Source organism: Carcharodon carcharias, chromosome 5 (assembly GCF_017639515.1).
Source record: "Carcharodon carcharias isolate sCarCar2 chromosome 5, sCarCar2.pri, whole genome shotgun sequence".
Lineage (NCBI taxonomy): Eukaryota > Metazoa > Chordata > Chondrichthyes > Lamniformes > Lamnidae > Carcharodon > Carcharodon carcharias.
Genome location: NC_054471.1, coordinates 38,843,100 through 38,868,860, shown reverse-complemented (window position 1 = coordinate 38,868,860; position 25,761 = coordinate 38,843,100). Strand labels below are relative to the sequence as shown.

The window sequence follows — 25,761 nt, the reverse complement described above, 5'->3', positions numbered from 1 at the left end:
TCAATAATATTTGATATCAAACTCAAGGGCAGACAACTTAAAAACAGGTTCATCACATGGTCCCAAAATTAGGCTGTAACTTCCTCGGAGTCGCAATCAGTGCCCAGGGGATGGGGGGGAGGGGTGGTTCAGTTCAGGCTTGGAAAAAAAGGTGTTGGGGGGGGCACAGTTCAGGTATGAGGAGGGGGTAAAACAAAGTCAGGTCGGCGTGTGGGAGGAGGGTCCTAGGCCTGGGGTGGGGGTGGGGGTCACTAGGCTGGGGGAGGGGAGAGCCTGTTTTGTCAGGCCGGTGAAGGGGGGCAGGGGTGGAAAGAGAGATCAGGTCAGTCTTGCAAGTGGATGGGGCTCGGACCTGAGGAGTTTAGTGGGGTGGGGGTGGGGTGGCAGTACAATAGTTACCCAGATGTTAGAAGAGGTTTCCATTCTTCTAACATTTTCTGTGTAACTATTTGTGTAACACAATCAGAACCATCCAAAGTTTGTGATTTAAATCGCATTTTTGGATGGTTCCTAGTGCAGGGCAATTGTCCAGGGGAACGTTGCACTTCTGGGCAATTGCTGCACAAATCCTTACCTGGGAACTTCCAAACAGGGTTCCCCAGTGCAACTTTTGGGTGTCCCCGCCCCCGCAATCCAACGCTGGGGAGCTTGGAAGTTACGTCCCAATATTTTAAAAATATATTAGCATAATTATTAATAATCCTAAAGTTATTTTCTTCCTGCAAATAATAGTTAGTCTCTCACTGCATTGCTTATGCAAAAATATTTAAAGTGTGAATAATCTACTGCTAATGAACACTTACAGGTGCTTTGATTGCTCAATTTACATTTAAAATTTCTTCTCTAATACTCAGCTTGTAAATTTTGTTAACTTAGCACTCAGTATAATAATCCTTCTCCTGTGATTGCTTCTGGTCCTTTAAAATATGTTCACTTCAGCGAGTTGCAATTTATCTTTAAATAAAACCAATGTGTATATTTATAAATTATGCACTTAACCCCAGTGAGGTAAACTGTGATTAAATTTGAGCTTTACCTTTAATAAAGATAAGAGATATGCCCAGTCTATACTTTTAAATGGAAGGAAGGGAAAGAATGGAAAAGACTGAAAGGAAACATTGAAGTCCAGGACTCCAATGGAGAAAAAACATATAGCTGGTCTCTCCCCACTGCCCTGTCCTTCTCTCATCAATGTGGATTGTGCCTGAGCTGGCAATGTCATAAATGTTTGCAGTTTGGTTAAAATGAAGCTCTCAGCTTCAGAGCAAACGCACATCCACAAACTCCACAACTGAGTAATTATCCACCCTGCAGGACAAATGGAGCACATTTTACATCAAGCGAACAGATGTACATTGTAGAATCACTGTTACCAATGAATGTGTCTCCAGAATAAAAGAGGACAGTCAAGCTCTCTGATCAGTTCTACACCATGCTCAGTACACAACACTGTAAATACTGCACAGATTAAGCTGAAACAAGGTAACATATTTACCTATAGAGAAGCTGGCATTGTTACCCTTAGAGAAGAGAAAGTTAAGGAGAGGTTTAACAGAAGTGCTCAAATTTTGAGGGGTTTGATGGAGTAAATAGGGAGGACGTATTTCCACCAGTTTGGGGGAGGGTGGTAATCAGTAACCAGAGGATACAAATTCAAGTAACTGGCAAAAGAACAAGAGGGGGATTGAGGAAAATTTATGTTATGCAGAATTCCTATGATTTTGAACGCACTATATGCTTTATTCTTCCATGGGATATGGGCGTCGCTGGCAAGGCAACCATTTGTTGCCCATCCCTAATTGCCCTTGAACTGAGTGCCTTGCTAGACATTGCAGGGGGCAGTTGAGTCAACCACACTGATGTGGGTCTGGAGTCACATGTAGGCCAGACCAGGTAAGGATGGCAAAAGGTCATTACTGAACCAGATGGGCTTTTACAACAATCAGTGACAATCATCATGGCCACCAGTACCGAATCTTATATATACTAAGATTTATATTCCAGATTTATTAAATGAATTTAAATTCCACCAACTGAAATGATTTAGATTTGAACCCATGCCCCCAGTGCATCAGCCTGGTCCTCTGGACTACCAGTCCAGTGATATTGCCACCGTCTCTCCACCTGAAAGGTTGGTGGAAGCAGATTCAATAGTAACTTTCAAAGGTGACGGGATACATACTTCAAAAAAAAAAATTGCAGCCCTATGAGGAAAGAGTAAGGGAGTGGAATTAATTGGATCTGTATGAATGTGATATTTTACTTCCCTCCGCCTGTCACCCCACACATATACACGGTACTCATCATTCATCCTCGCCCTTTAGTCAGTGCAAGATTTATTTCACATTTGCTGGTCCCTTCACAAAAGCAGCTCCCCAGTTGTCCCCAAACTGAGACTGGGAACTCCCCTATGTGGGGAACTGGGGAACATTTGAGGTGAATTCAAGTACTGTGTCTGCTTCACTAAAACTGCTCTGACGGGCATTGTTTCCTTGTTTGATCGTTACCCTTTAATAACACTAACCACCCCATACATTTCCCATCACAAATCCTCTCAGAGGTAGGCACCCCCCCCACCCCCCCCAAACAGAATCAGCCAAAAATTATAACTTGCTACTCAATGTCATCCTCACCTGTTGACTTACATACAAGGGGTGCGATTTCATCCAACGGGTGCAGCATGCTGAACATAGTAGGTAGTGGCTCTCTGCAACCAGTTACACACAATGGTTAGCAACTTTGGCACAGCGCCATTTAGTATGACATCCCCCAAAGCAAAGAAGATCGTGCAAGAAATTTAAGAGCGAGTTTGATCAGACAATGAAGCAAGTTTTGCCCTGCCTTGAATCTTCCAACCGCACCACAACCTGTGAACTGAGTCATGAGTGATGTCATGAGGCTATGCCTCTTTATTTTTTGAAAATATTACTTTTCATCTTTCAACTCTAGAGAAATTTTGCAATTTGAAATGAAATAAAACAAACTACTTAAAAATGCAAGTCCACCTTCCCAGGTGAAAGTGAAAAAGCAAACAAGATACCCTCAGGAAGATGTGACGAGAAGGACATTTCCTATAGTTCAGTGACTCAGCTGTTCCCCCTAGTTGAAGGGTCAGGCACGAGGGGACACAAGTTCAAGGTGAGGGGCAGGAGGTTTAGGGGGGATGTGAGGAAAAACTTTTTTACCAGAGGGTGGTAACGGTCTGGAATGTGCTGCCTGGGAGGGTAGTTGAGGCGGGTAGCCTCACATCCTTTAAAATGTACCTGGATGAGCGCTTGGCACGTCATAATATTCAAGGCTATGGGCCAAGTGCTGGTAAATGGGATTAGGTAGGTAGGTCAGATGTTTCTCATGTGCTGGTGCAGACTCAATGGGCCGAAGAGCCTCTTCTGCACTGTGTGATTCTGTGACTCATCGAAACTCGTCAATGGCTGCCACAGGCAGCTCCACCCAAAACCCCTTGGAAATACACAATGGGCGAAGTGTAACAGGCTGGGCAGCAGCAACTGCAGAGAGTTTGCAAGTGACACTGGCCATGTCAAGGAAGTTTTCAGCAGGGGAAATAAGCTGAAAAGCTGTGCTTTCTGCCTCTCTCTCTCTTTTGGAACAAATGTATTAACTGGTTTGGAATTCAGCTTTACTAGAAATCTACCAGTGAACCAAGATCACATAATAATTGCAACATCCTCTACATGTGGCCACATCCACAAAACCAACTAATCCAAATCAGCCGCAATGTTTTAAAATCTAAGCCTCAAGGACAATCAAAGAACACTTAACTGTATATTTTTTTTTATTGGACTCTAACTTCCCTTATTTCTCGTACCTGTCTGTGTGCGATGTTGAATTTTTATTTGTTTTTCTCGGGTTTAGTGGTTAATAAATTTGCTCTCTCTTTAACTCAAGAAAACCTTGTTTGATTGACTCCTTATTGTTAACTGTATAAACAGTTAAATGCATTTGGATTTGAAAAGGCATCTACTCGTGAAAAAAAAACTTGAACCTTTGTTGCAACCAGCTGAGAAGGTTGAAGAAAGCAGAGCCAGTTCACTCCTCCTCACTTGGTCATAATGCTGAAAGATGGTTCAAGTTAAACACAGCAATGGCACAGTGGTGCAACAGTGAGCTGCACAAACAAAACAAGTTGCTGGGTGTGTTGACTTCTCAGTTCAGAGGGCAGAGAAGGAGTCCAAGAAATTAACTAAGATCCCCATTTCCTATTCAGTGATCACCACCCGAACCTCCACCCCTACCCGCACCCCCACCAGCTCTTTGCTGGCAAGTGTATGGAAACATGAACCAGGCAAAGGCAGACAGGTCATTCCTATGGGTGAATTTTTCTCAGGTCATACAACTTACTGACACTCACCATCTGTCCACAACAGTAGAATAAGACCATAAGAGCAGAAGTAGGTCATTCGCCCGATCAAGTCTGCTCCACCATTCAATAAGATCATGGCTGATCTGATAATCCTCAATTCCACTTTCCTGCCTTTTCCCCTGTAACCCTTGATTCCCTTACTGATTAAAAATGTCTATCTCAGCCTTGAATATACTTAACGACCCAGCCTCTACAGCCCTCTGCGGTAAAGAATTCCACAGATTCACTAATCTCAGAGAAGGTACTCTGAGATTATGCCCCCTGGTCCAAGGCTCTCCACAAGGGGAAACAACCTCTCAGCATCTGCCCTGTCAAGCCCCCTAAAAATCTTATGTTTCAATAAGGTTGCCTCTCATTTAACTAAATTCCAATGATTACAAGCCCAATCGACTCAACCTATACTCATAAGAAAATCCCTCCAACCTAGTGAACCTTCTCTGGACTGCCTCCAATACCAGTATATCTTTCCTTAGATAAAGGGACCAAATCTGTTCAAAATATTTCTAGGTGTGGCCTAGCTAGTGCCTTGTATAGTTTTAGGAAGACATCCTTATCTTATACTCCATTCCCTTTGAAATAAAGGCCAACATTCTATTTGCCTTACCTGTTACCTGCTGAACTTGTACGCTAGCTTTTTGTGATTCATGTACGAGGGCCCCCAAATCCTGCTGTACTGCAGCTTTCCCCATTTAAATAATACTCAGCTCCTCTATTCTTCCTGTCAAAGTGCATAACCTCTCACTTTCCCACATTATACTCCATCTGCCAAGTTTTGCCCACTCACTTAACCTGTCAATATCCCTCGGTAGACTCTTTGTGTCATCCTCACCACTTGCCTTCCCACTTATTTTTGTGTCATCCACAAACTTGGCAACAGTACATTAATTTCCCTCATCCAAGTCATTAATATATATATTGTAAATAATTGTGACCCCAGCACAGATCCCTGTGGCACTCCACTAGTTACAGATTGCCATCCAGAAAATCGCCCCCATATCCCAACTCTCTGTCTTCTATTAGTTAGCCAATGTTCTATCCATGCTAATATACTACCCCCAACACCATGGGCTCTTATCTTATTAAGTAGCCTTACGTGTGGTACCTTATCACGCGCCTTTTGGAAATCCAAATATATTAAATCCACTAGTTCCCCTTTATCTATCTTGCTGGTTGCCTCCTCAAAGAATTCTAATAAATTTGTCAGGCATGATTTCCTCTTCATGAAGCCATACTGACTCTGCTTGATTAGATTATGCATTTCTAAATGCTCTGCTATTACATCCTTTATAATAAACTCCAACATTTTCCCAATCATAGATGTTGAGCTAATTGGCCTATAGTTACCTGTTTTTTGTCTCCCTCCCTTTTTGAATAAGTGCGTTATTTTGGCAGTTTTCCAATCCTCTGGGATTTTTCCAGGACCTAAGGACTCTTGGAAGATTACTGCCAGTACATCCACCATCTCTGCAGCTAATTCTTTTAATATCCTAGGATGCAACCCATCTGGTCCAGGTGACTTATCAGCCTTACTTTCCCTAGCATTTTTCTCTAATGATAGTTATTGTATTTATTTCCTCTCCCCTTTTGCCCCATGATTATTTAGTATTTTTGGTATGCTATTAGTGTCTTCTACCATGAAGACTGGGCAACCTGAAGTGCCTTAACAGACTTAGGACTGGTGTAGGTTGCTCAAAGGTGTCACTAAGCAAATGGGGATATACAACCCGCCCGACAACTTGTGAATGTGGAACTGAGCCACAGACTATGCAACATCTCCTGCAATCTCTATCGCAAGAGGAACCCTGCACCGTTGCAGATCTTGCCGAATTCAACAACAAGGTGCAAAAATGTGTCCAGTTCTGGCTGGGCCATGTATAGACTGTCCGTGGACACGATAAGAAGACCATGAAGACTGTTGCAAAGTATTTATTCAACTCCTCTGCCTGGTTCCTGATTCCCCATTATTATTTCCCCAGCCTCATTCTCTAAGGGACCTGGATTGACTTTGGCCTCTCTCTTCCTTTTTATATATATTTAAAGAAGCTCTTACTGTCCGTTTTTATATTACTTGCTAGTTTACCCTCAAAGTTTAATTTCTCCCTCTTTATTTTTTTTGGTCATCTTCTGTTGGTTTTTTAAACTTTCCTAATCCTCTAGCTTACCACTAATCTTTTCCATATTCTATGTTTTTATCACTTTGATATTATCCTTAACTTCCTTGGTTAACCATGGTCGGTTTATACCCTTCCTACAATCCTTCTTCCTCACCGGCATGTATCTTTGCTGTGAATCATGAACTATTTTCTTAAACGTCTGTCACTGTTCATCAACTGTCTTTTCTGCTAAACTCCTTTCCCAGTCCACTGCGGCCAACTCTGCCCTCATTCCTTTGTAAGTACCCTTATTTAAGTTTAGCACAGATGTTTCCGAGCTAAGTTTCTCACTCTCAAACTGAATGCTAAATTCCACCATGTTATGGTCACTGTTGCTTTTACACTGAAATCATTTATTAAACCTGCCTCATTACACATAACCAGATCCAAAAATAGCCTGATCCCTGATTGGATCCACAACATATTGTTCTAGGAAGCTGTCCCGAACACACTCTATGAATTCTTGCTCGTGGCTACCTCTGCCAATTTGTGATCAGTTTAGTGTGGTGCCCAAGTATCTCTGGTGCCTATGGAACTGCACCCCAAGCATAAGTTACCAAAGGGTTGGGGGCAGGTGTGGGGGGTAGACAATTGGGAGCAAGATGGAAAAAAACATAACATTTGGATAGACTATTTGTTTTATAAGAATTGTTGATTTATTTTGAATTTTTTTGTAATAGAAGACCATTTTTACACATTACATGGAAATAATTAAAATATTTTTGTAATTTTGGAAAATTAAATGCACCAATGGCATAAAATTGTAAGTCAGCTTGTGTTAAACTGGATCATAATGTAGTCCATTAGAAAGCAAAATAGGTGACTAGAGGTGAGTGAAGGTAAAATTTGAATCACAAACCACATTTAAATTGTGAGCTTGGTTCCCTTACATAGATCAGTTTTTTGGGCTTACAAACAGAGCACCACATAGCAAAACTGACTGAGAAACTTCTTCCTTACTCAAAATATAGCCAGCGCACTTCCCTACACACCGTTCCCCAACTCAATCGCTACAGTGCTCAATTGATGTTATCAATGGACAGGTCCAAACTAAGACTGTACCTTCCAACTAACTAAAAGAAATGGTAAGGTGGCAGCATTGGCATTCTTCAAAAATGTGATCAGATAGGATGAAAGGTCTTTCTACATCAAAATCTATCTTATGAAAACAGAACAAAGTCAAGCTACAAGAGCAGTAAACTTACAAGAGCAATTTATACAGAATTAATCTCAGGCACGAGTGTATGTCTTTTAGTTGCCTACCTCAGAGGACTTAAAGGTACTTCTTGCACAGGGTTATTGCGCTCAAAAATTAACCCATATTTGGTTGCCCAAACATCTGCAACCTAAAAGGAGATAGGAAAATATTATTTAAACAACTTATTTACAAAGCAAAGTGGTGTATTTTAAGCCAAGTTTCAGAAGCAGCTTTGATCCAGTTTGCTTCAATAGCATTAAACCATGAGCCAACATTTACAAAACTAGAGCAGTGGTTTCTTTTCTTGATGAGATAGTTCCAACTTGTCAAATATCGTCGCCATTTCCTTTCAGCCTAGTCATTTAAGAGGGAAAGATCTTATGTTCATATAGCTTTTTAATCATATCACTCAACATCACAAAATACTTCATTTAAAACAAAATTACTTTGAAATGACGTCACTTGAACTGTATCTTAATTAGGTATTTAATTGTATTCTGGTGGTGGGCATTAATTGGGGACTCACCTGTGCTCAAAGGAGCACGCTGAAACTGTGGTTGTTGGGTTGGAGCTGTACGACATATAACATGTCTCTCTGTGAATAAAAGCTTGCAAATGTTTCAAGACTCGGCTCCAGTTCTATCCTTTATCATCTTGCTATCTGAGTTGTAACAGTTATTGTTGATAGCTAGCTGAATGTTACAGTCAGAGGAATCATTTAAACAGCAATGCAACGAATGACCAGTTAACCGATATTTAGCGATGCTGGTCGAGGCCAGAACCTTGGCCAAAAAACATTTAAGAACAGAAGCTATCACCTGAAAAGGTAATGGGGCAATGTAGTCCTTCCCATCCACGGTGTGTACATTCACACAGGATCTCTGTACAATACATACGCACTTCTCTGTCTTCTCTTGGGCTGAAAGAGCAAGAGCTTTATCACAGTTCATGAGCAAACAGGCCCACAGCAATGGGAATCAAGAACAAAAGTCAAGTGTAAATTTAACTATTACCACAATAATGTTGCTTGGAAGTACTTAGGTCGACCATGGATTGCAGCAGCTCAACGTGGTGGCTCTCTACCACCTTCTCCAGGACAATTAAGGACTGGCAATAAATGCTGACCTTGCCAGCAATGCCCACACCCCATGAATGAATAAATGTTTTGCTTGGCCTCTCAGGTGTATGACAGATGGCCAACAACAGGTCACAGACATTTCCAAGTGATCGACATAAGTGGGGTCCAATACAGAAAGTGCACACTCCCTGGAGGGACACAGTCTACTTACCCAGGGCCAGGAAATTAAAATGGTTTGTCAAGGGCACGGATTTGGCTTACTTAAGCAAGATGAAAGGTACAGCCAAAACCAAGTAAGCTTACCAAGCAGATTCTCCACTAGTCCTCCATACTCATGAGACAGTGAATTACAGGTTATCTGGAACCAAGTAGAAAGAACTCCAGACCCCAGTGACATGTTTACCCTCTGAAACCATCAGTGCACAGGTATTATGAAAGTCTCAACAAAAAGAGATGAAGGAAAAAGCTCAGAGGCTGTATTTTCTGTTCAAAGTACTCCCATCAATATTGATCTAGAAAAAAGACTTCACAGACCCACACCATTTTGAGCCTCCTTCTATCCAGGTTCATTCTGACGCAGGAAGTGTCTCCCTTCATAATAATGGGGAACTGATCAGCAACTATCCTAGCCCAGGATCAGCTGCTTAGGCCCAACAACAACTTGCATTTATATAGTACCTTTAGCATAGCAAAACATCAAGGTGCTTCACAGGAACAGTACCAAACATAATTTGATATATTAGGATAGTGACCAAAAGCTTGGCTGGAGAGGTAGGTTTTAAGGAGCACGTTAAAAGCTGAGAGGTGGAGAAGCAAAGAGGCCCTCTTACTTTCTCATGGGCAATAAATGAAGAGACACTCACATCCTGAGAATGAATACAGAATAAAAACTTAGGAAACTCAAAATGACAAGCCACTCTGAAGCCTGAATATCAAGGATATTTCGTCAGTGGGGGAGGCAGTGGCATAGTGGTATTGTCACTGGACTGGTATTCCAGAGACCCAGGATAATGCTCTGGGGACCCAGGTTCAAATCCCACCATGGCAAATAGTGAAATATGAATTCAATGAAAATCTGATGATGACCATGAAACCATTGTCAATTGTTGTAAACACCCATCTGGTTCACTAATATCCGTTAGAGAGGGAAATCTGCCATCCTTCCCTGGTCTGGACTACGTGTGACTCCAGGCCACACAGCAATGTGGTTAACTCTTAACTGACCTCTGAACAAGGGGTCAAGGAAATTAGGGATAGGCAATAAATGCTGGTCCAGCCAGAGACGCCTACATTCCATGAACGAATATTTCTGGTATTCAGGCTGAACACTGAATAGAGACAGAACATGTGTTGCAACAGTGCTAGAAAAAGTTGTTGAATGTCATTTACAAGCAATTACCATCATAACAGCTAACTATTAGAAATATGCCCATTCTCTAATTTTCTCCCAGCAAGCAATGCATCAGAAGGCAGGAGAGTGGAGAAAGTTAGCAAGAAAATATTTTTTTTTCTTTTCTTCTAAACAGAATTGCAATGTTGAGTGAAAACTTACCTTTCATGCATTCGGTCTTGTCCTGTGGAATGCTGAAATCACACCATAGTGCCTAAAATCAAGACAAAAAATGAAATTGTCAGTTAACTGTTCATGATTGAGTTTTGGTTTTCCCCTAATTAGGTTACTTTGAAAACCACATTATTTAATGCAAATACACTGCCCAGTTCAGAACACTGGCAGTCTGCCATGGAACAGCTCATGGGGAGTTGGATGATGCAATAGGGATGCTGGCAAGCAACTGTGATAGAAACAAAGTGTTGGAGGAATTAAATATGATGCATGAAGAAGGTGTTTACTATAAGTGACACTTTTGATACACTACTAATCCATCGCCTGCAACAATGCACACAGGGTGAGGGTCAAAAGCAATGTTTGAGGCTGGTGGACCACCTAGAATGTATAGGTAGCCAGTATTCATTCTTCTTGTCCCTGTTAAGAGCCAAATGTGTAACTAGTGTTAAATTGTAAACCAGATGAACTGCCCATTCACCTCAGTGTAGGTTTAGAATGGTCTGCCTTGTTTGTCCTTATAACATCCCGCACAAGAAAGCAGATTGAATGAAGTTTTTTTTGTGGAAGTTTTGCATGATTCAGACACTTAGTAAATCCAAGCATTTGTAGCTTCTGTGCCTACAGTAATTCTGATTATTGTTAATTGTCAGTGCATACTTAAGACCTAATAAAAACCAATTTATTCATAATCTCGAGCAGTGGCAAGCATGTCAGGTCCCAGGACAGCACGCAGAGGAGATTTACTAGAATGGTTTCAGGGGTGAGAGACTTGCAGACTGGAAAGGCTGGGGTTGTTCTCAGAGAAGAGGAGATTTAGCAGAGGTGTTTGAAAGTATTAAGAGTTTTGATAGGGTAACCAAGAACAACAGTTTCCATTGGCAGGTAAATCTGTGTTCATCTGGCTGCCGACCTAAGACAATTACCCAAAGAAAAGAGCAGGTTGTCTTATGAGGAAAGGCTAAAAAGACTGGGCTTGTTTCCACTGGAGTTTAGAAGAGTGAGGGGTGACTTGATTGAAATATACAAGATCCTGAAATGTTTCAGCAAAGTGGACATGGAAATGATGTTTCCTCTGGTGGGTGAATCCAGAACTAAGGGCACTGTTTTAAAATTAGGGGTTGTCCTTTTCGGACAGAGATGAGAATTTTTTTTCTCTCTGAGGGTTGTGCCACTTTGGATGTTAGGGAGAAATGAGAGAAAGAGGCATGTTCCAGAATCAGCATACTAGCATGACTCTCACTACTAGCTCAGAAACTACTGAGTGCAGCCAAGCACATGACTAACATTATTGATGCTGGTGGGGGAAGCTGCCAATTGGAAGGACTCGTGTCTGGCTTCCCCTTGGAATTGGGGATATGCCAGGCAAGTTCAGGGCCCAGGTTTGGAGGCTGCCCAACACACCCTACTGACTCATCCACCAGCCATGAAAGGCATCAACACAAACATGACAAGTGTACGGAATTCCCTCTGCACCATTCCAAACACAGGGCCCAACAAGCTGTCTTCATACCTTCAATCTTCACTGCTTCCAGCAAAAATAGCAGTACTTCCTCCCACACATCCCATGTAGTCAAGGTGCACAGTGAGTTAATTATTCGTGTAGTGAAAGGTACTCTCAAAAGTACACAACAAACTAATAGAAAACAATGTGAATGGAACTTTAATCACACAATGGCTTCAAGTTTAGGAATGCACAGTTGTATCTATTATGTTTGAATATATACCCATAACTGCAACATAAAATCTGAATGTAGATTAAGGTCCCAATAGTTAAAACATGGGGGGATAAAAAGCATGTCCTCTTATTTACTATAAGTGTTAAAGGCGCTATAAGCAAGGGCATGGGAGATCCACGAGCAATATTTTGAACGTAGTGGCAGTGCATCAAAACCCCAAATAGCAAACCCCATATATCACCAACGGCCAATGTAACTTCCTGCAGCATACTTGAAACTGGAGCCAGAATATCTGCAACTTCTCAATCGACTTCCCCACAAAGGAAGCCAGGGCTCTAATCTGCAGCCCGACCTCTGCTTGATCTCAGCATTCATTCATTTAGTCTGAAGCTGACAGACACTGTGCATCTTGAGAGAGATGCACACCCACATAACTGCAGCAGAAGAAGTCTGCACGACAGGAAATAATGCTTTTGTCCTTGCAACCTGTTCATTTAGTGACGCAGGAAATTGACGACTGTATAATTCTAAAATATAAATAATTTCCTTCAAAAACATCTTCACATTTAAAGCAGGAAACATGAGCAGGCCATTCAGCTCCTCACGTCTGCTCTACCAATTCAATTAAATCACAGCTCATCTGCATCTCCACTTCATGTACCCACTTTTGATCTGTATCCCTTGATATCCTGCACCAACAAACAGACTTGAAAGCTCCGATTGTCTGAGCATGGACAGTATCTCAGGGAAGAGAATTCCAGGTTTCTACAACCTATTGGGATAAAAGAGTGACAAGTCCCCAGGATCTGATGGCCTACAGCCAGGGTCTTAAAGGAAGTGGCAGCAGAGATAGTGGATGCATTGGCTATAATATTTCAAAATTCCCTGGATCCTGGAAGGTTCCAGTGGATTGGAAAAATGCTAATATAATGCCCTTATTCAAGAAGGGGGAGAGGCAGAAAGTAGGAAACTATAGACCAGTTAGTTTATCGTCTGTCGTTGGGAAATTGTTGGAATCCATTATTAAGGAAGTAGTAATGGGGCATTTGGAAAGCCAAAATGCAATCCATCAGAGTCAGCATGGTTTTATGAAGGGTAAATCGTGTTTGACTAATTTGCTAGAGTTCTTTGAAGATGTGGCAAGCAAAATGGATAAAGGGGATCCTGTAGATGTAGTATATCTGGACTTCCAGAAGGCCTTTGATAAGGTGCCGCACAAAAGATTAATACACAAGATAAGATCACATGGAGTTAGAGGTAATATATTAGCTTGGATAGAGGATTGGCTAACCTACAGAAAGCAGACAGTTGGGATAAATGGGTCTTTTTCTGGATGACAAGCTGTAACTAGTGGGGTGCCACAGGGTTTGGTCTTTGGGCCCCAACTTTTTACAATCTATATTAATGACTTGGATTCAGGGATAGAAGGTACTATAGCTAAATTTGCAGACGACATCAAAATAGGTGGAAAAGTAAGTTGGCAATGAAGAAATAAGAAATTTACAAATGGATATGGACAGGTTAGGTGAACTAGCCAAAATTTGGCAGATGGGGTTTAATGTGGATAAGTGTGAGGTTATCCATTTTGGTCAGAAGAATAAAAACGCGGCTTATTATTTAAATGGAGAGAAACCTCAGAATGGTTCAGTGCAGAGGGATCTGGGTGTCCTCACGCATGAAGCACTGAAAGCTAGTATGCAGGTACAGCAGGTAATAAGGAAGGCAAATGGAATTTTGGCATTTATTGCTAAAGGAATAGAGTATAAAAATAGGGAAGTGTTGTTGCAACTGTACAAGGCATTGGAGAGACCGCACCTGGTTTTGGTCTCCTTACTTGAGGAAGCGTAGTTGCACTGGAGGCGGTTCAGAGGAGGTTCATTAGATTGATTCCAGAGATGCGGGACTTGTCTTATGAGGAGAGATTGAGCAGTTTAGGCCTACACTTGCTAGAGGTTAGAAGGATGAGAGGAGATTTAATTGAGGGCTATAAGATGCTAAAGAGGATAGGCAAAGTAAATGTGGAGCGGATGTTCCCCCTTGTAGGGCATTCTAGAACGAGAGGCCATAGTTTTAGGCTATGGGGTGGTAGTTTAAATCAGAGATGAGGAGGAATTACTTTTCTCAAAGGGTTGTGAATCTGTGGAATTACCTACCGCAGAGTGCAGTGGATGCTGGGACGCTTAATAAATTTGAGGAGATAGACAGCTTTTTAATTAGTCACGGGTTGAAAGGTTATGGGGAGAGGGCGAGAAATTGGAGTTGAGGCCGAAATGAGATCAGCCATGATTGTATTGAATGGCAGGGCAGGCTCGAGGGGCTGAATTGCCTACTCCTAGTTCTTATGTTATGTTCTTAAATTGTCTACTTGTATTTCCTACCTGCCTAATTTAATTTAGAAAACTGCTTTCTCTTATCCTTCCATGGGATGCGGATGTCGCTGGCAAGGCCAGCATTCATTGCCCATCCCTAATTTCCCTCGAATGTCTTGCTCGGCCATTTCAGAGGGAAGTCAAGAGTCAACTACATTGCTGTGGATCATTGCTGTAGGCCAGGCTAGGTAAGGATGGTAGAATTTCTTCCCTAAAGAACATTCGTGAACCAGGTGGGTTTGATAAAAGTTGGCATGGTAACCGTTACTGAGGCCAGCTTTATATTGCAGATTTATTAAATGAATTTAAATTCCGCCAGCTGCCATGGTGGGATTTGAACCTGACCCCAGATCATTACCCTGGTCTTCTGAATAGAGCTGGGCAGGAAGGGAGATTAAGGGTGAAAAACAACATCCCAGGTTAGCATATTGACATTAGCATAAATTCATTACATAAGAAGGGTGACAGACAGGAGTGAAAGTACTCCAGAACTATTGGTTTACTTATTTTTTTAAGGAAAATTGGTCAAGAGCTCCTGCCTATCAAGTCCAGGCACCTTAATGAAAGGATGCAAAGAAATCTGCAGTTTTCAGATATGGACTTCCTTTAAATTGTTCCCAGGCTGTGGACTGCAGCACTGGCTAGGCCACATTTATTCTCCAACCCTAACTATGCCAAGAAGGTATAGTTGGAGGCCTTCTCCCTGAACTGCTGCAGTCTTCTGACGCTGTTAGGCAAGGGTTTCCAGGATTTATTGCAGCAGCAACTAAAATGCCAATGCTTACCTCCAATTCAGGGGGGTGAGAGTTAGAGAGGAACTAGGAGGCGCTGCACATTCTCTGACAGAAGAGGGAGCTACTGTTGAGATTAGCTTGCCGAGCTGCAACCTGAACATGGCACATATTATAGCTATAGCTACGCTGGTGGTGGAGTGGGTGGACATGCAGTGCAGAACACACCTTCATGGCAAGACTGAAATGAGTGACTGGAGATGCCAGGGGTCAATGATCCAGAAGGGTTACCAGAGTTTTAAAGATGGTTTATGAAGCAACAGAAGTGAATTGTTAGGACTGAAGGAAAAATATCAGTGTGGTTGAAGTGTCAAAGCTGCACCCAGTATGATGCTAGAGATCATTCTAAAACTACCTTTTTCAATTCTATTTAGAGCACCCCAATTACACAAAATGTTCAGCACAGAAACAGGCCATTCAACCTGAACTGCTAGTGTTCATGATCCACCCACCTCCTTTTCATGTAACAGTTTCAACATAGCCTTCTATTCCTTTCCTCCTTTTGTTTATCTAGCTTCCTCTTAAATGTATTTGGTCTCAACTGCTCCTTGTGGTATTGTGTTCCCCATTCTAAGTTAGTTAGAATGTGTTAGAATCAACTCCAATTCAAACAGGGTATTTGGACAGGGTGGCTGAATAATGGTCTTGCAGGTACTGCAAAACCATACACCACTGTATTTCAACACAGGTAAGCTCAAATTCTAACCCAATGCATACCATCAGCAGCAGCAGCGTGCACCCTTTAAGACAAGAATGTTTCAGGAAAATGAGCCGAAAGAGAACATGGTTTTGCACAATTCTATTTATGCAGAGGTACTACTGGAACAGTTTCCTTGAGCATTTCAAATTTACAAATGGGCACTAACTTACTTGTAAATGACAATACACAGGGATATGATCTTTTCCAATGTGGCCAGGGAACACACATTTAAAAGCAAGGTTATGTCATATGGGTTTATGAAAATGTGATAAACCATTGTCTTGCCTGCAGGACAGGGCTGTCCACTGTGAATGCCTTATAAACTGAAGAAGCATGGCTTTTACTTCCTCTGCTCCAGATGACCATGTTACCAGCCACATACAGCTCTTCATCATAGTCCAGCTCTTCACCAATGTCACAAGAGCCTTTCCTTAGATGCCAATTCTCCTGCAACAAGACAAGTAACGTCAGCCTTCACCAGAATCATACTCATACAAAAAGACAATTTCCCCTTTGAGCACCATGAATAGCATTTCTAAATCAAACTGGTAATGCTAGGAATTAGGTCAAGTCACTTGGTGCTACACAATTAGACTTCAAAAGATCTTTAAATTTAAATAATGCATCAGTACTTCGCAAAGGAACAAAGGAACTTTAAATACATTAGCAAGAGATTATTTATATGGGATTAAAGATTTACTACAAGCTTTTCTGATAATTCAGAGGAACTGAGATATAAAAAGTTGGAGAGTCCTCATAGAAGAAAAGTTAAACAAGTTTTTATATAGCCCTGTATGATCCAGAAATTCATAAACTTGTTACCAAGCTTTTGACAAAAAAATGCTACACTCAAGCATGATATGAGTACTTATTTTTATTTTCAAATACCTTTCAGCATCAAGAGGGACTAGCTAAGTGAAAACCCAAAAGTGGAAAGGGAAAAGTGCTCATCCTTTTTGCTTTCAATACTAATCCTAAATTTATGTTCCTCATTACTGACTCATTAACCAGTAGAAATAATTCTTCATTATTTACAACTTACATTTATATGGTGCCGTTAATATAGTAAAACATCCCAAGGTTCTTGGCAGAAATGTTATCAAACAAAACTTAACTCCAAGCCACACAAGGAGATATTTGGGCAGATAAGACCATAAGACATAGGTGCAGAAATAAGGCCACTCGGCCCATGGAGCAGACTCAGTCATTCAATCATGGCTGATAAGGTTTTCAACCCCATTCTCCTGCCTTCTCCCCGTAACCTTTGATCCCCTTACCTATCAAGAAGCTATCTATCTCAGTCTTAAACACACTCAATGACCTGGCCTCCACTGCCTTCTGTGGCAATTAATTCCAGAGATTCACCACTCTCTGGCTAAAGAAGTTTCTCCTCATCTCTGTTCTAAAAGGTCTTCCCTTTACTCTGAGGCTGTGCCCTCGGGTCCTAGTCTCTCCTACTAATGGAAACATCTTCCCCACGTTCACTCTATCCAGGCCTTTCAATATTCAGTAAGTTCCAATCAGATCCCCTCCTCATCCTTCTAAACTCCATCGAGTATAGACCCAGATTCCTCAAGCATTCCTCATATGTTAAGCCTTTCATTCCTGGGATCATTCTCGTGAACCTCCTCTGGACCCTCTCTAGGGCCAGCAATCCTTCCTGAGATACGGGGCCCAAAATTGCTCACAATATTCTAAATGTGGTCTGAACAGAGCCTTATAAAGCCTCAGCAGCACATTCCTGCTTTTATATTCTAGTCCTCTCGAAATAAATGCCAACATTGTATTTGCCTTCCTAACTACCGACTCAACCTGCAAGTTAACCTTAAGAGAATCCTGGACTAGGGCTCCCAATTCCCTTTGTACTCTAGATTTCTGAATTCTCTCCCCATTTAGAAAATAGCCTATGCCTTTATTCTTCCTACCAAAGTGCATGACCTCATACTTCCCCATGTTATATTCCATCTGCCACTTCTTTGCCCATTCTCCTAACCTGTCCAAATCCTTCTGCAGCCTCCCCGCCTCCTCAATACTACCTGTCCTTCTACTTATCTTTGTACCATCTTCAAACTTAGCCAGGATGCCCTCAGTTCCTTCATCTAGATCATTAATGTATAAAGTGAAAAGTCATGGTCCCAACACTGACCCCTGCGGAACTCCACTAGTCACCGGCCGCCATCCTGAGAAGGACCACCTTATCCCCACTCTCTGCCTCCTGCCAGACAGCCAATCTTCTATCCATGCTAGTATCTTGCCTCTAACACCATGGTCTCTTATCTTACTGAGCAGCCTCCTGTGCGGCACCTTTGCAAAGGCCTTCTGGAAGTCCAAGTAGATAACATCCATTGGCTCGCCTTTGTCTAACCTACTCATTACCTCCTCAAAGAATTCTAACAGATTTGTCAGGCATGACCTCCCCTTGATGAAACCAGGCTGACTTTGCCCTATTTTATCATGCACTTCCAAGTATTCCGAAATCTCATCCTTAAAATCTGACCAAAAGCTTGGCCAAAGAGGTGGGTTTTAGGGATCATCTTAAAGGAGGGGAGTGTTGGAGAGGGAAGAAAGGGCTTGGGAGGGAATTTCAGAGTCTAGACAGCTAAAGGCTGCCAATGATGCAGCAATTAAAGTACCTGACGCGCAACAGGCTAGAATTGGAAGAATTAAGAGATGGATTAAGAGATGGATCATAATAAGAATTATGGAGAAGCAGGAGGCCCATCAAGCCTGCTCCACCATTCAATAAGATCATGGCTGATCGAATTGTGGCTTTAACGCCACTTTTTTGCCTGTCCCCCATCATTTCAATGAGTTTAGGGCTGGAGGAGATTACAGAGATGTGGGAGGGGCAAGTGATTTGAAAATAAAGATGATTTTTAAAATCAAGGCTTTGTCACTCAGGCAATCTAACAGTGATGTGTGAACTGGTCTCTGCAAGTTTGGACGAGTTCAGGGTTTGGAAGGATGGAAGTTGGGAGACTAGCGAGGAGAGGGCTGGAATAGTTGAGTCTTGAGGTAACAAAGGTACAGATGAAAGCTTCAGTAGCAGCTGAGACGGGGTGAAGTCAGGTGACGGTACAGAAGTGAAAGTAGGCAATCTTGTTAATGGTATGTGGTCAGAAGCTCAGCTCGTGGTCAAATATGACACCAAAGTTGTAAACAGCCAAGTTCAATCACAGACAGTTTCAAGGGAGAGGGATGGAGTCGGTAACTACAGAGCAGAGTTTGTAGCGAGGACCAAAAACAACAGCTTCAGTCTTTCCACCATTGAATTGGAGGAAATTTCTGCTCATCCTGTACTGGATGTCGAATAGACAGTCTGATAATTTAGTGACAGTGGCCAGGTCCAGAGAGATAGTGGTGACGAAAAGCTGGGTGTTGCCAGCATTCACATGGAACCATTGTGTCTTCAGATGATGTCGCCAAAGTCAGCATGTAGGTGAGGAACAGATGGGGGCCAAGGATAGATCGTTGGGAGACGACAGAGGTAACAATGCAAGGGAAGGGAGAGAAGCTATTACAGATGATTCTCTGGCTCTAACCGGTCAGATAAGAAAGGAACCAGATGAGAGCATTCCTACCCAGCTGGGTGAATGAGGAGAGGCATATGAGGAGGATGTGTGGTCAACTCTTTGATATCTTTTAAAAATTTTAAATCTTTCTTCTACATTCTCCCCTCAGACTTCACTGCTCCAGTAAACACATCCTAGTTTTTCCAAAGTTTCTCCCTGGTATCATCCCAGTAGCACTGAAGCCTTCATGCATGGAAGCCATGGATCAATGGCAGCACTCTCGCTTCAGAGTCAGAAAATTGTGAGTTCAAAATGTGGACTGCACTTCAGCGCAGTACTGAGGGAGTGCTGAACCATCCAAGGTCCTATCGGCCAGATGATACATTAAATGTAGGCACTCTCTCAGGTGCACACAAAGGATCCCACAATCTGAGAACAGCAGGGCCGTTCTCTCTGATGTCCTGGCCAATACATATCCTTCAACCAACGTTGCTAAAACAGAATTATTAAACTAGTCATTATTATGGAATTTTACTGTGCGCACGTTTGCTGCTGCAATTGCTACATGGCAAGTGGGACTGCATTGGCTGTAAGGTACTTTGGAACACAGGTTACGAAAGGTGCTACATAAATGCAAGTTATTTTTGTTACAAATCTCTTTTTCCAATATCCTTTCAATAATCCCAAAACCTCCACGCACAAATTCAACTGAGGCTTCACCCATGCCTTGTACAGATTCAAAATCACATCCTTATACAGTATCCCTCACTGGGGAAGATGTTATGCTCTAATTTTAGGCACTGCTTATTACTTCTAATAAGGCTTCCAATCCTGTACCTTCTGTTTCTCATGGATCGTAACTTCCCTCAGTGATCCCACCAATCCCGCATCACCGTCGGAGGACCACAGTTCTGAAGCAGGCTGCAGCTGCCGAAGCTGAAGATTCGTGGCATTAGGGTGGCGCCTGCAGTGGTCACGGCCAAAAGGAACAAACTCCTGCATTTCCCCTGCTGCAATCATCGTTACCCTCTCTTCACAGACGTTCGACATGGGTTCCAGATATCAGCATTATTTCTGCTTGAAGAAAGCTCAAAATTCATCATATGCTCTCTACAGGTGACAAAGTAGTTCAAGGGAGGAAAGGGGGTGGGGGTATGTGCGCGAGGTGGAGGAAGGGGCTGGGGGTATGCGCACGAGGGGGAGGAAGGGGGTGGGGGTACGCACGCGAGGAGAAGGAAGGGGGTGGGGGGGGACGCGTGCGAGGAGAAGGAAGGGGGTGGGGGGACGTGCACAATGGGGAAGGGGGTGGGGGGCGCGCACGAGAGGGAGGAAGGGGGTGGGGGGCGCGCATGAGGGGGAGGGGGCACGCACAAGGGGGAAGAAGGGGGTGGGGGGCACGTGCGAGGGGGAGGAAGGGGGTGGGGGCGCGCGCGCGAGAGGGAGGAACGGGGTGGGGGTTGCGCGCGAGGGGGAGGGAGGGGGAGGAGGGGGTGGGGGGCGCGAGGGGGCGGAAGGAGGTGGGGGGGACGCGCGCGAGGGGGAGGAAGGGGGTGGGGGGGCGCGCGCGAGGGGGAGGAAGGGGGTGGGGGGGCGCGCGCGAGGGGGAGGAAGGGGGTGGGGGGGCGCGCGCGAGGGGGAACATGTCCGTGGATTGTGGATGATGGGAGGCGGGATCGTTATGTTCCAACAATTATGATTATGAAAGACGATCAGACCAACCTGTTAAAATAACAAGTGAAACTTCTAACGACGGTTTCTCTGCGACCATCCGCTGCTGAAATTCTAAACCCGGAACTTTAATTTTTACTCCGAATCGGCGCCAAAACCAAAATTCACTTGAAGTCCGAATTGCAGATTCAGATGGGCGCCGCCATCTTGGGCTCCCATCAGTCATCCCGCTATGTGCGCGCAAGCGCAGTCGGCCCCGGAGGAAACAAGAAATGCGCTCTCCTTCGCGATTGGCCAACCTGACTCATTATTACATGTGCAGATTCCTCTCTCACTTGGAATCGATGTGACTCCACGAATGGGCAGCACTTGCCAAACAATCCTGAGTATGCTAATCGCTACACTAAAAAATATTTAATATAATCAATCAATTGGGAGAAGCGGCAAATATTCAGACGCAGGGACCTGTTCTTTGCAAACAAAAGGAATATGTTCAAGCTTTGCATCTTTTTTGAATTACCTGGAAGCTTGGGGTGCCTATAGTTCCCCATTGCTTTCGCCATTGCAACACTTCAGCCAATCAGAGTCAATCTGCCAACCAATCAGCACTCTTTTTCTCCTGTAGTGTATATTGTTTTGAGCGTTTGAAATTTGGCATTCTTGCATTTGTCCTGATGAGTGCCAGACAAAAAGCTTTGAAGACATGTCTCCCATTTCATCAGTAGTCTTGACAGTATTCTTGGCTTTGCCACTGAACAGTGGAGTGCTTAGTGATCATGTCTTGACAAACACTGCAAATTGTTCATAAATGAATTGTGGACCTTTGTCCATTAATATGATGTCTGGTATGCTTAATCTCACAAACGTTTGCTTCAGGTCTCTCAGAAAGCTGCACAAGCAATTGCTCCAAGAACCAAGACTAACTGCTTCAATAAAGTCACTGTCATAGTCACCCATGATGAGCAGGGTCTGGCCATGGAACTTACAAAGGTCAGCCCCAACCTTCAACCAAGGCCTACCCACAATTTTGTGCTGTAGAAGTGGTCCTTCACTTGGAAGAGCCAAATAGATCTCACACTTCACAATATATTGTTTGAGCTTTGTCTACATCCTGGGCCAATAGGGTCTATCGTGGACTCTACGGATACAGTCATCAATGCCAAAGTTATTAACAAATAGATCCTTAGTTAATGCAGCAGCCACCAGGAGTTGCTGTCCCTTGAATATCAATTCATCTCAGACCATTAGATCATCTTAAAAGTCAAAGTAATGGTCTGGGCATTCAGGTATCTCTGACTTGATCCCAGCCCAGCTTTGCTGAATAATAAGTTTTTTTCTGAACCAGGTCATTTACTGAAGCATGATTAAGCTGTTGCCAGTGTGAATCTTGAACAAGAAGGGATTCACAATGATCAATTTCTTCCAGCTCACGGGTAAACTCACAAGCTATAACTTCTGCCAGGTATGCTCTGGCCAACGTATCTGCTAGAACCATCTTCTCCTTTTTATGAAACTTTCAGGATGTATTTTTGGAGGCTTTACAGCATTCTTTGAAGTCAATTAGGTACATTATTTGATGGTTTTAGAACAAATGATTCCAATGGCTGATGATCTGTTCAACATTTCATATAGAAGTAGTTTTCAAATTAATTGCAGACAAACACGATCACTAGAAGTTCTTTCTCAATCTGTGTGTACCTTGTCTTTGCTGCTGTTAATGCCCTTGACACTTAGGCAACTGGTTGTCCATTCTGCACCATTACTGTTCCATGCCCAGATTGAGGTGCGTAGCATTGGAGGGTGATTTCATCCCTGAGATTGTGATAATGGAGGACTGACATGCAGGGGATCGCTACTTCAAGTCATTCTAACACAGACTCTTATTGGTCTCCCCAGAACCACTCTGTGTCCTTTTGTGACAAATTTCTAAGTGGTTTCACAATATCTGACACGTGTGGAAGGAACTCACTCAAGTCCAAGCTGTCTCTGGGAATCTCTGTTAAATCAGTTGGTGTTAGCATCTCCAAAATTACTTTAAATTTTGGCTGGAACCACGCAATATCCTTTTCTCGTACCAACATGTCCGATAAAAGGTGCTTCTTTCTTCACAGTTTCAGTTTATCAATATTTAACACCACACCATTTTTGTTGCATCAATGCAAGAAAGCTTGCAGGCATTTGTCATAGTGTCGAATTGCTTCTTCAAGCGTCTCTCCAAAACAAAATCAACTGCAGTAACTTTGATCCCAGTTCTTCCACCAACTCATGCATCTTCCATTTAAGACTTTGGACACTGAGCTGATCCCAAATGGCTTTGGCTTCCAGCAGCATTGTCCAAAAGGTATGTGGAATGCAGTTAAGTATGACGAATGTCCACCAAGACTCACGCACCAAAGCCATTGTGGACACTGAGAATTGTGAAGACTTTACACTGTTTGGCATGTAGCTACATATTCAATAGTCAACAGAGGATAAAGCTCTCGCTTGATAGCCTTTTCAAGTATTTAGGATCTGAGCAGATGCACAGTGTGCCATTCTTCTTAGGTGCATCTCCCATCGAACTGATTCACGCGATCAGCATTGTTACAGGAATGATGCTATCCTCTCTGACCAGACAACCCAGGGTTTTCTTCAGCGTATCCAAAAAAGCCACTGATGCTTAACACAGAATATGTTGAACCAATTCCATTGCCTTATTGAGCTTGATTCGGTGTTCTACCTCAACTTGTCCTACCCTATACCCAAGTATGTTTGAATTCTAAACACTCTTTGTGTTTAGTGGCTTGTAGTTGGTCAGTGTGTTCACTGGTGAACCAGTAGATGGTGTTCTATTAATTTCATTATTATCTGTGTGATTTATGATGTTCATGACGAGACAGGACTTTCTACCCAGCAGAGGGCGTATTGATATGATATTGATGAATTTGCAGTCCAGTTGACACCAAAATTCACTGTGCTGGACCTAGATTTTTACTTGTCCTTTAACTAAAAACCCTGAATCACCAAATACTACAAACTCAGTCTTAAGCCATTCAACCTTTGCTAGCTTAAAATCATGCTGACTTTTGACATGATTAAGTTACATTGTGCACCAGTGTCTATTTGAAACTTGAGGTAGTTTCTTGACTTAAAAGATGACTCCAATAATTCCCTCATGAATTGATCACAAGAAGTGCAAATCCTCAAATTCAGCCTCACTCGCGAACTATAAAAACTCTGGAATTTTTACATTCTTCCCGTGTATGTAGACCCAGTTCTGACCATGCGTGTGCACCCGATCAGTTGTGCGTGCGCATAGGCTCCGGAGAGCCAACAGCAGATGAAACTAAGATAAAAGCAAAATACTGCGGATGCTGGAAATCTGAAACAAAAACAAAAATACCTGGAAAAACTCAGCAGGTCTGACAGCATCTGTGGAGAGGAGCACAGTTAACGTTTCGAGTCCGTATAACTCTTCAACAGATCTAAGAAAATAGAGAAATGAGGTGAAATATAAGCTGGTAGAGGTGGGTGGGACAGGTAGAGCTGGATAGAGGGCCAGTGACAGGTGGAGGCAAAGAAGAGATTGCCAAAGACGTCATAGACAAAAGGACAAAGGGGTGTTGACAGTGGTGATATTATCTAAGGAATTTGCTAATGGGGACATTAAGGGTAGCAAGCAGGACAAGCAAGTGGCAGATGGCCCTAGTGGGGGTGGGGGTGGGGTGAGGGGAAGGGATCGAAATGGGCTAAAAGGTGGAGATAAGACAATAGATTGAAATAAATTTAAAAATAGGTGGGAAAAGAAAAATATATATTTTTTTTAATTATAAATTATTGGAAAAAGGGGGATCGGAAAGGGGTTGGGGATGGAGGAGAGAGTTCATGATCTGAAGTTGTTGAACTCAATATTAAGTCCGGAAGGCTGTAAAGTGCCTAGTCAGAAGATGAGGTGCCGTTCCTCCAGTTTGCGTTGAGCTGGAACATTGCAGCAGGCCAAGGACGGAACGTGGGCATGAGAGCAGGATGGAGTGTTAAAATGGCGAGCGACAGGGAGATCTGGGTCATACTTGCGGACAGACCGAAGGTGTTCCGCAAAGCAGTCACCCAGTCTGCGTTTGGTCTATCCAATGTAGAGGAGACCGCATTGGGAGCAGCGAATGCAGTGGACTAAATTGAGGGAAGTGCAAGTGAAGCACTGCTTCACTTGAAAGGAGTGTTTGGGCCCTTGGATGGTGAGGAGAGGGTAAGTAAAGAGGCAGGAGTTGCACCTTCTACAGTTGCATGGGAAGGTGCCATAGGAGGGGGTTGAGATGTAGGGGGTGATGGAGAAGTGGACCAGGGTATCACGGAGGGAACGATCCCTGTGGAAAGCCACCATGGGGGGTGAAGGGAAGTTGTATTTGGTGGGGAAGATGTGTTTGGTGGTGGCATCATGCTGGAGTTGGTGGAAATGGCAGTGGTTGATCCTTTGAACGTGGAGGCTGGTGGGGTGATAAGTGAGGACAAGGGGGACCCTATCATGTTTCTGGGAGGAAGGTGTGAAGGCGGATGCGCGGGAGATGGGCTGGTCACGGTTGAGGGCCCTGTCAACCACTGTAGGTGGAAAACCTCTGTTAAGGAAGAAGGAAGACATGTCAGAGGAACTGTTTCGGAAAGTGGCATCATCAGAACAGATGCAATGGAGGC

At 43.1% G+C, this 25,761-nt stretch overlaps 1 protein-coding gene across 4 annotated transcripts in view; it reads right to left on the bottom strand.

Moving 5' to 3' along the window:
• Positions 1–21,298, bottom strand: part of anapc1 (anaphase promoting complex subunit 1) — a 216,889-nt gene extending 195,591 nt beyond the window's left edge. For 2 of the 4 annotated variants that reach the window (XM_041188480.1, XM_041188483.1), the window contains exons 1-7: positions 21,145–21,298; positions 20,263–20,499; positions 16,199–16,360; positions 10,363–10,414; positions 8,551–8,651; positions 7,798–7,880; positions 2,634–2,707 (exon numbers count right to left, since the gene is read on the bottom strand). In XM_041188480.1, the coding sequence (XP_041044414.1) occupies positions 2,634–2,707; positions 7,798–7,880; positions 8,551–8,651; positions 10,363–10,414; positions 16,199–16,360; positions 20,263–20,475 (685 nt within the window). In that variant the 5' untranslated portion in view covers positions 20,476–20,499; positions 21,145–21,298. Of the gene's footprint in view, positions 1–2,633; positions 2,708–7,797; positions 7,881–8,550; positions 8,652–10,362; positions 10,415–16,198; positions 16,361–20,262; positions 20,503–21,144 lie in introns of those variants that run through there. The other 2 variants (XM_041188482.1, XM_041188484.1) reach the window with 2 other exon arrangements.
• Positions 21,299–25,761: the final 4,463 nt, after the last annotated feature.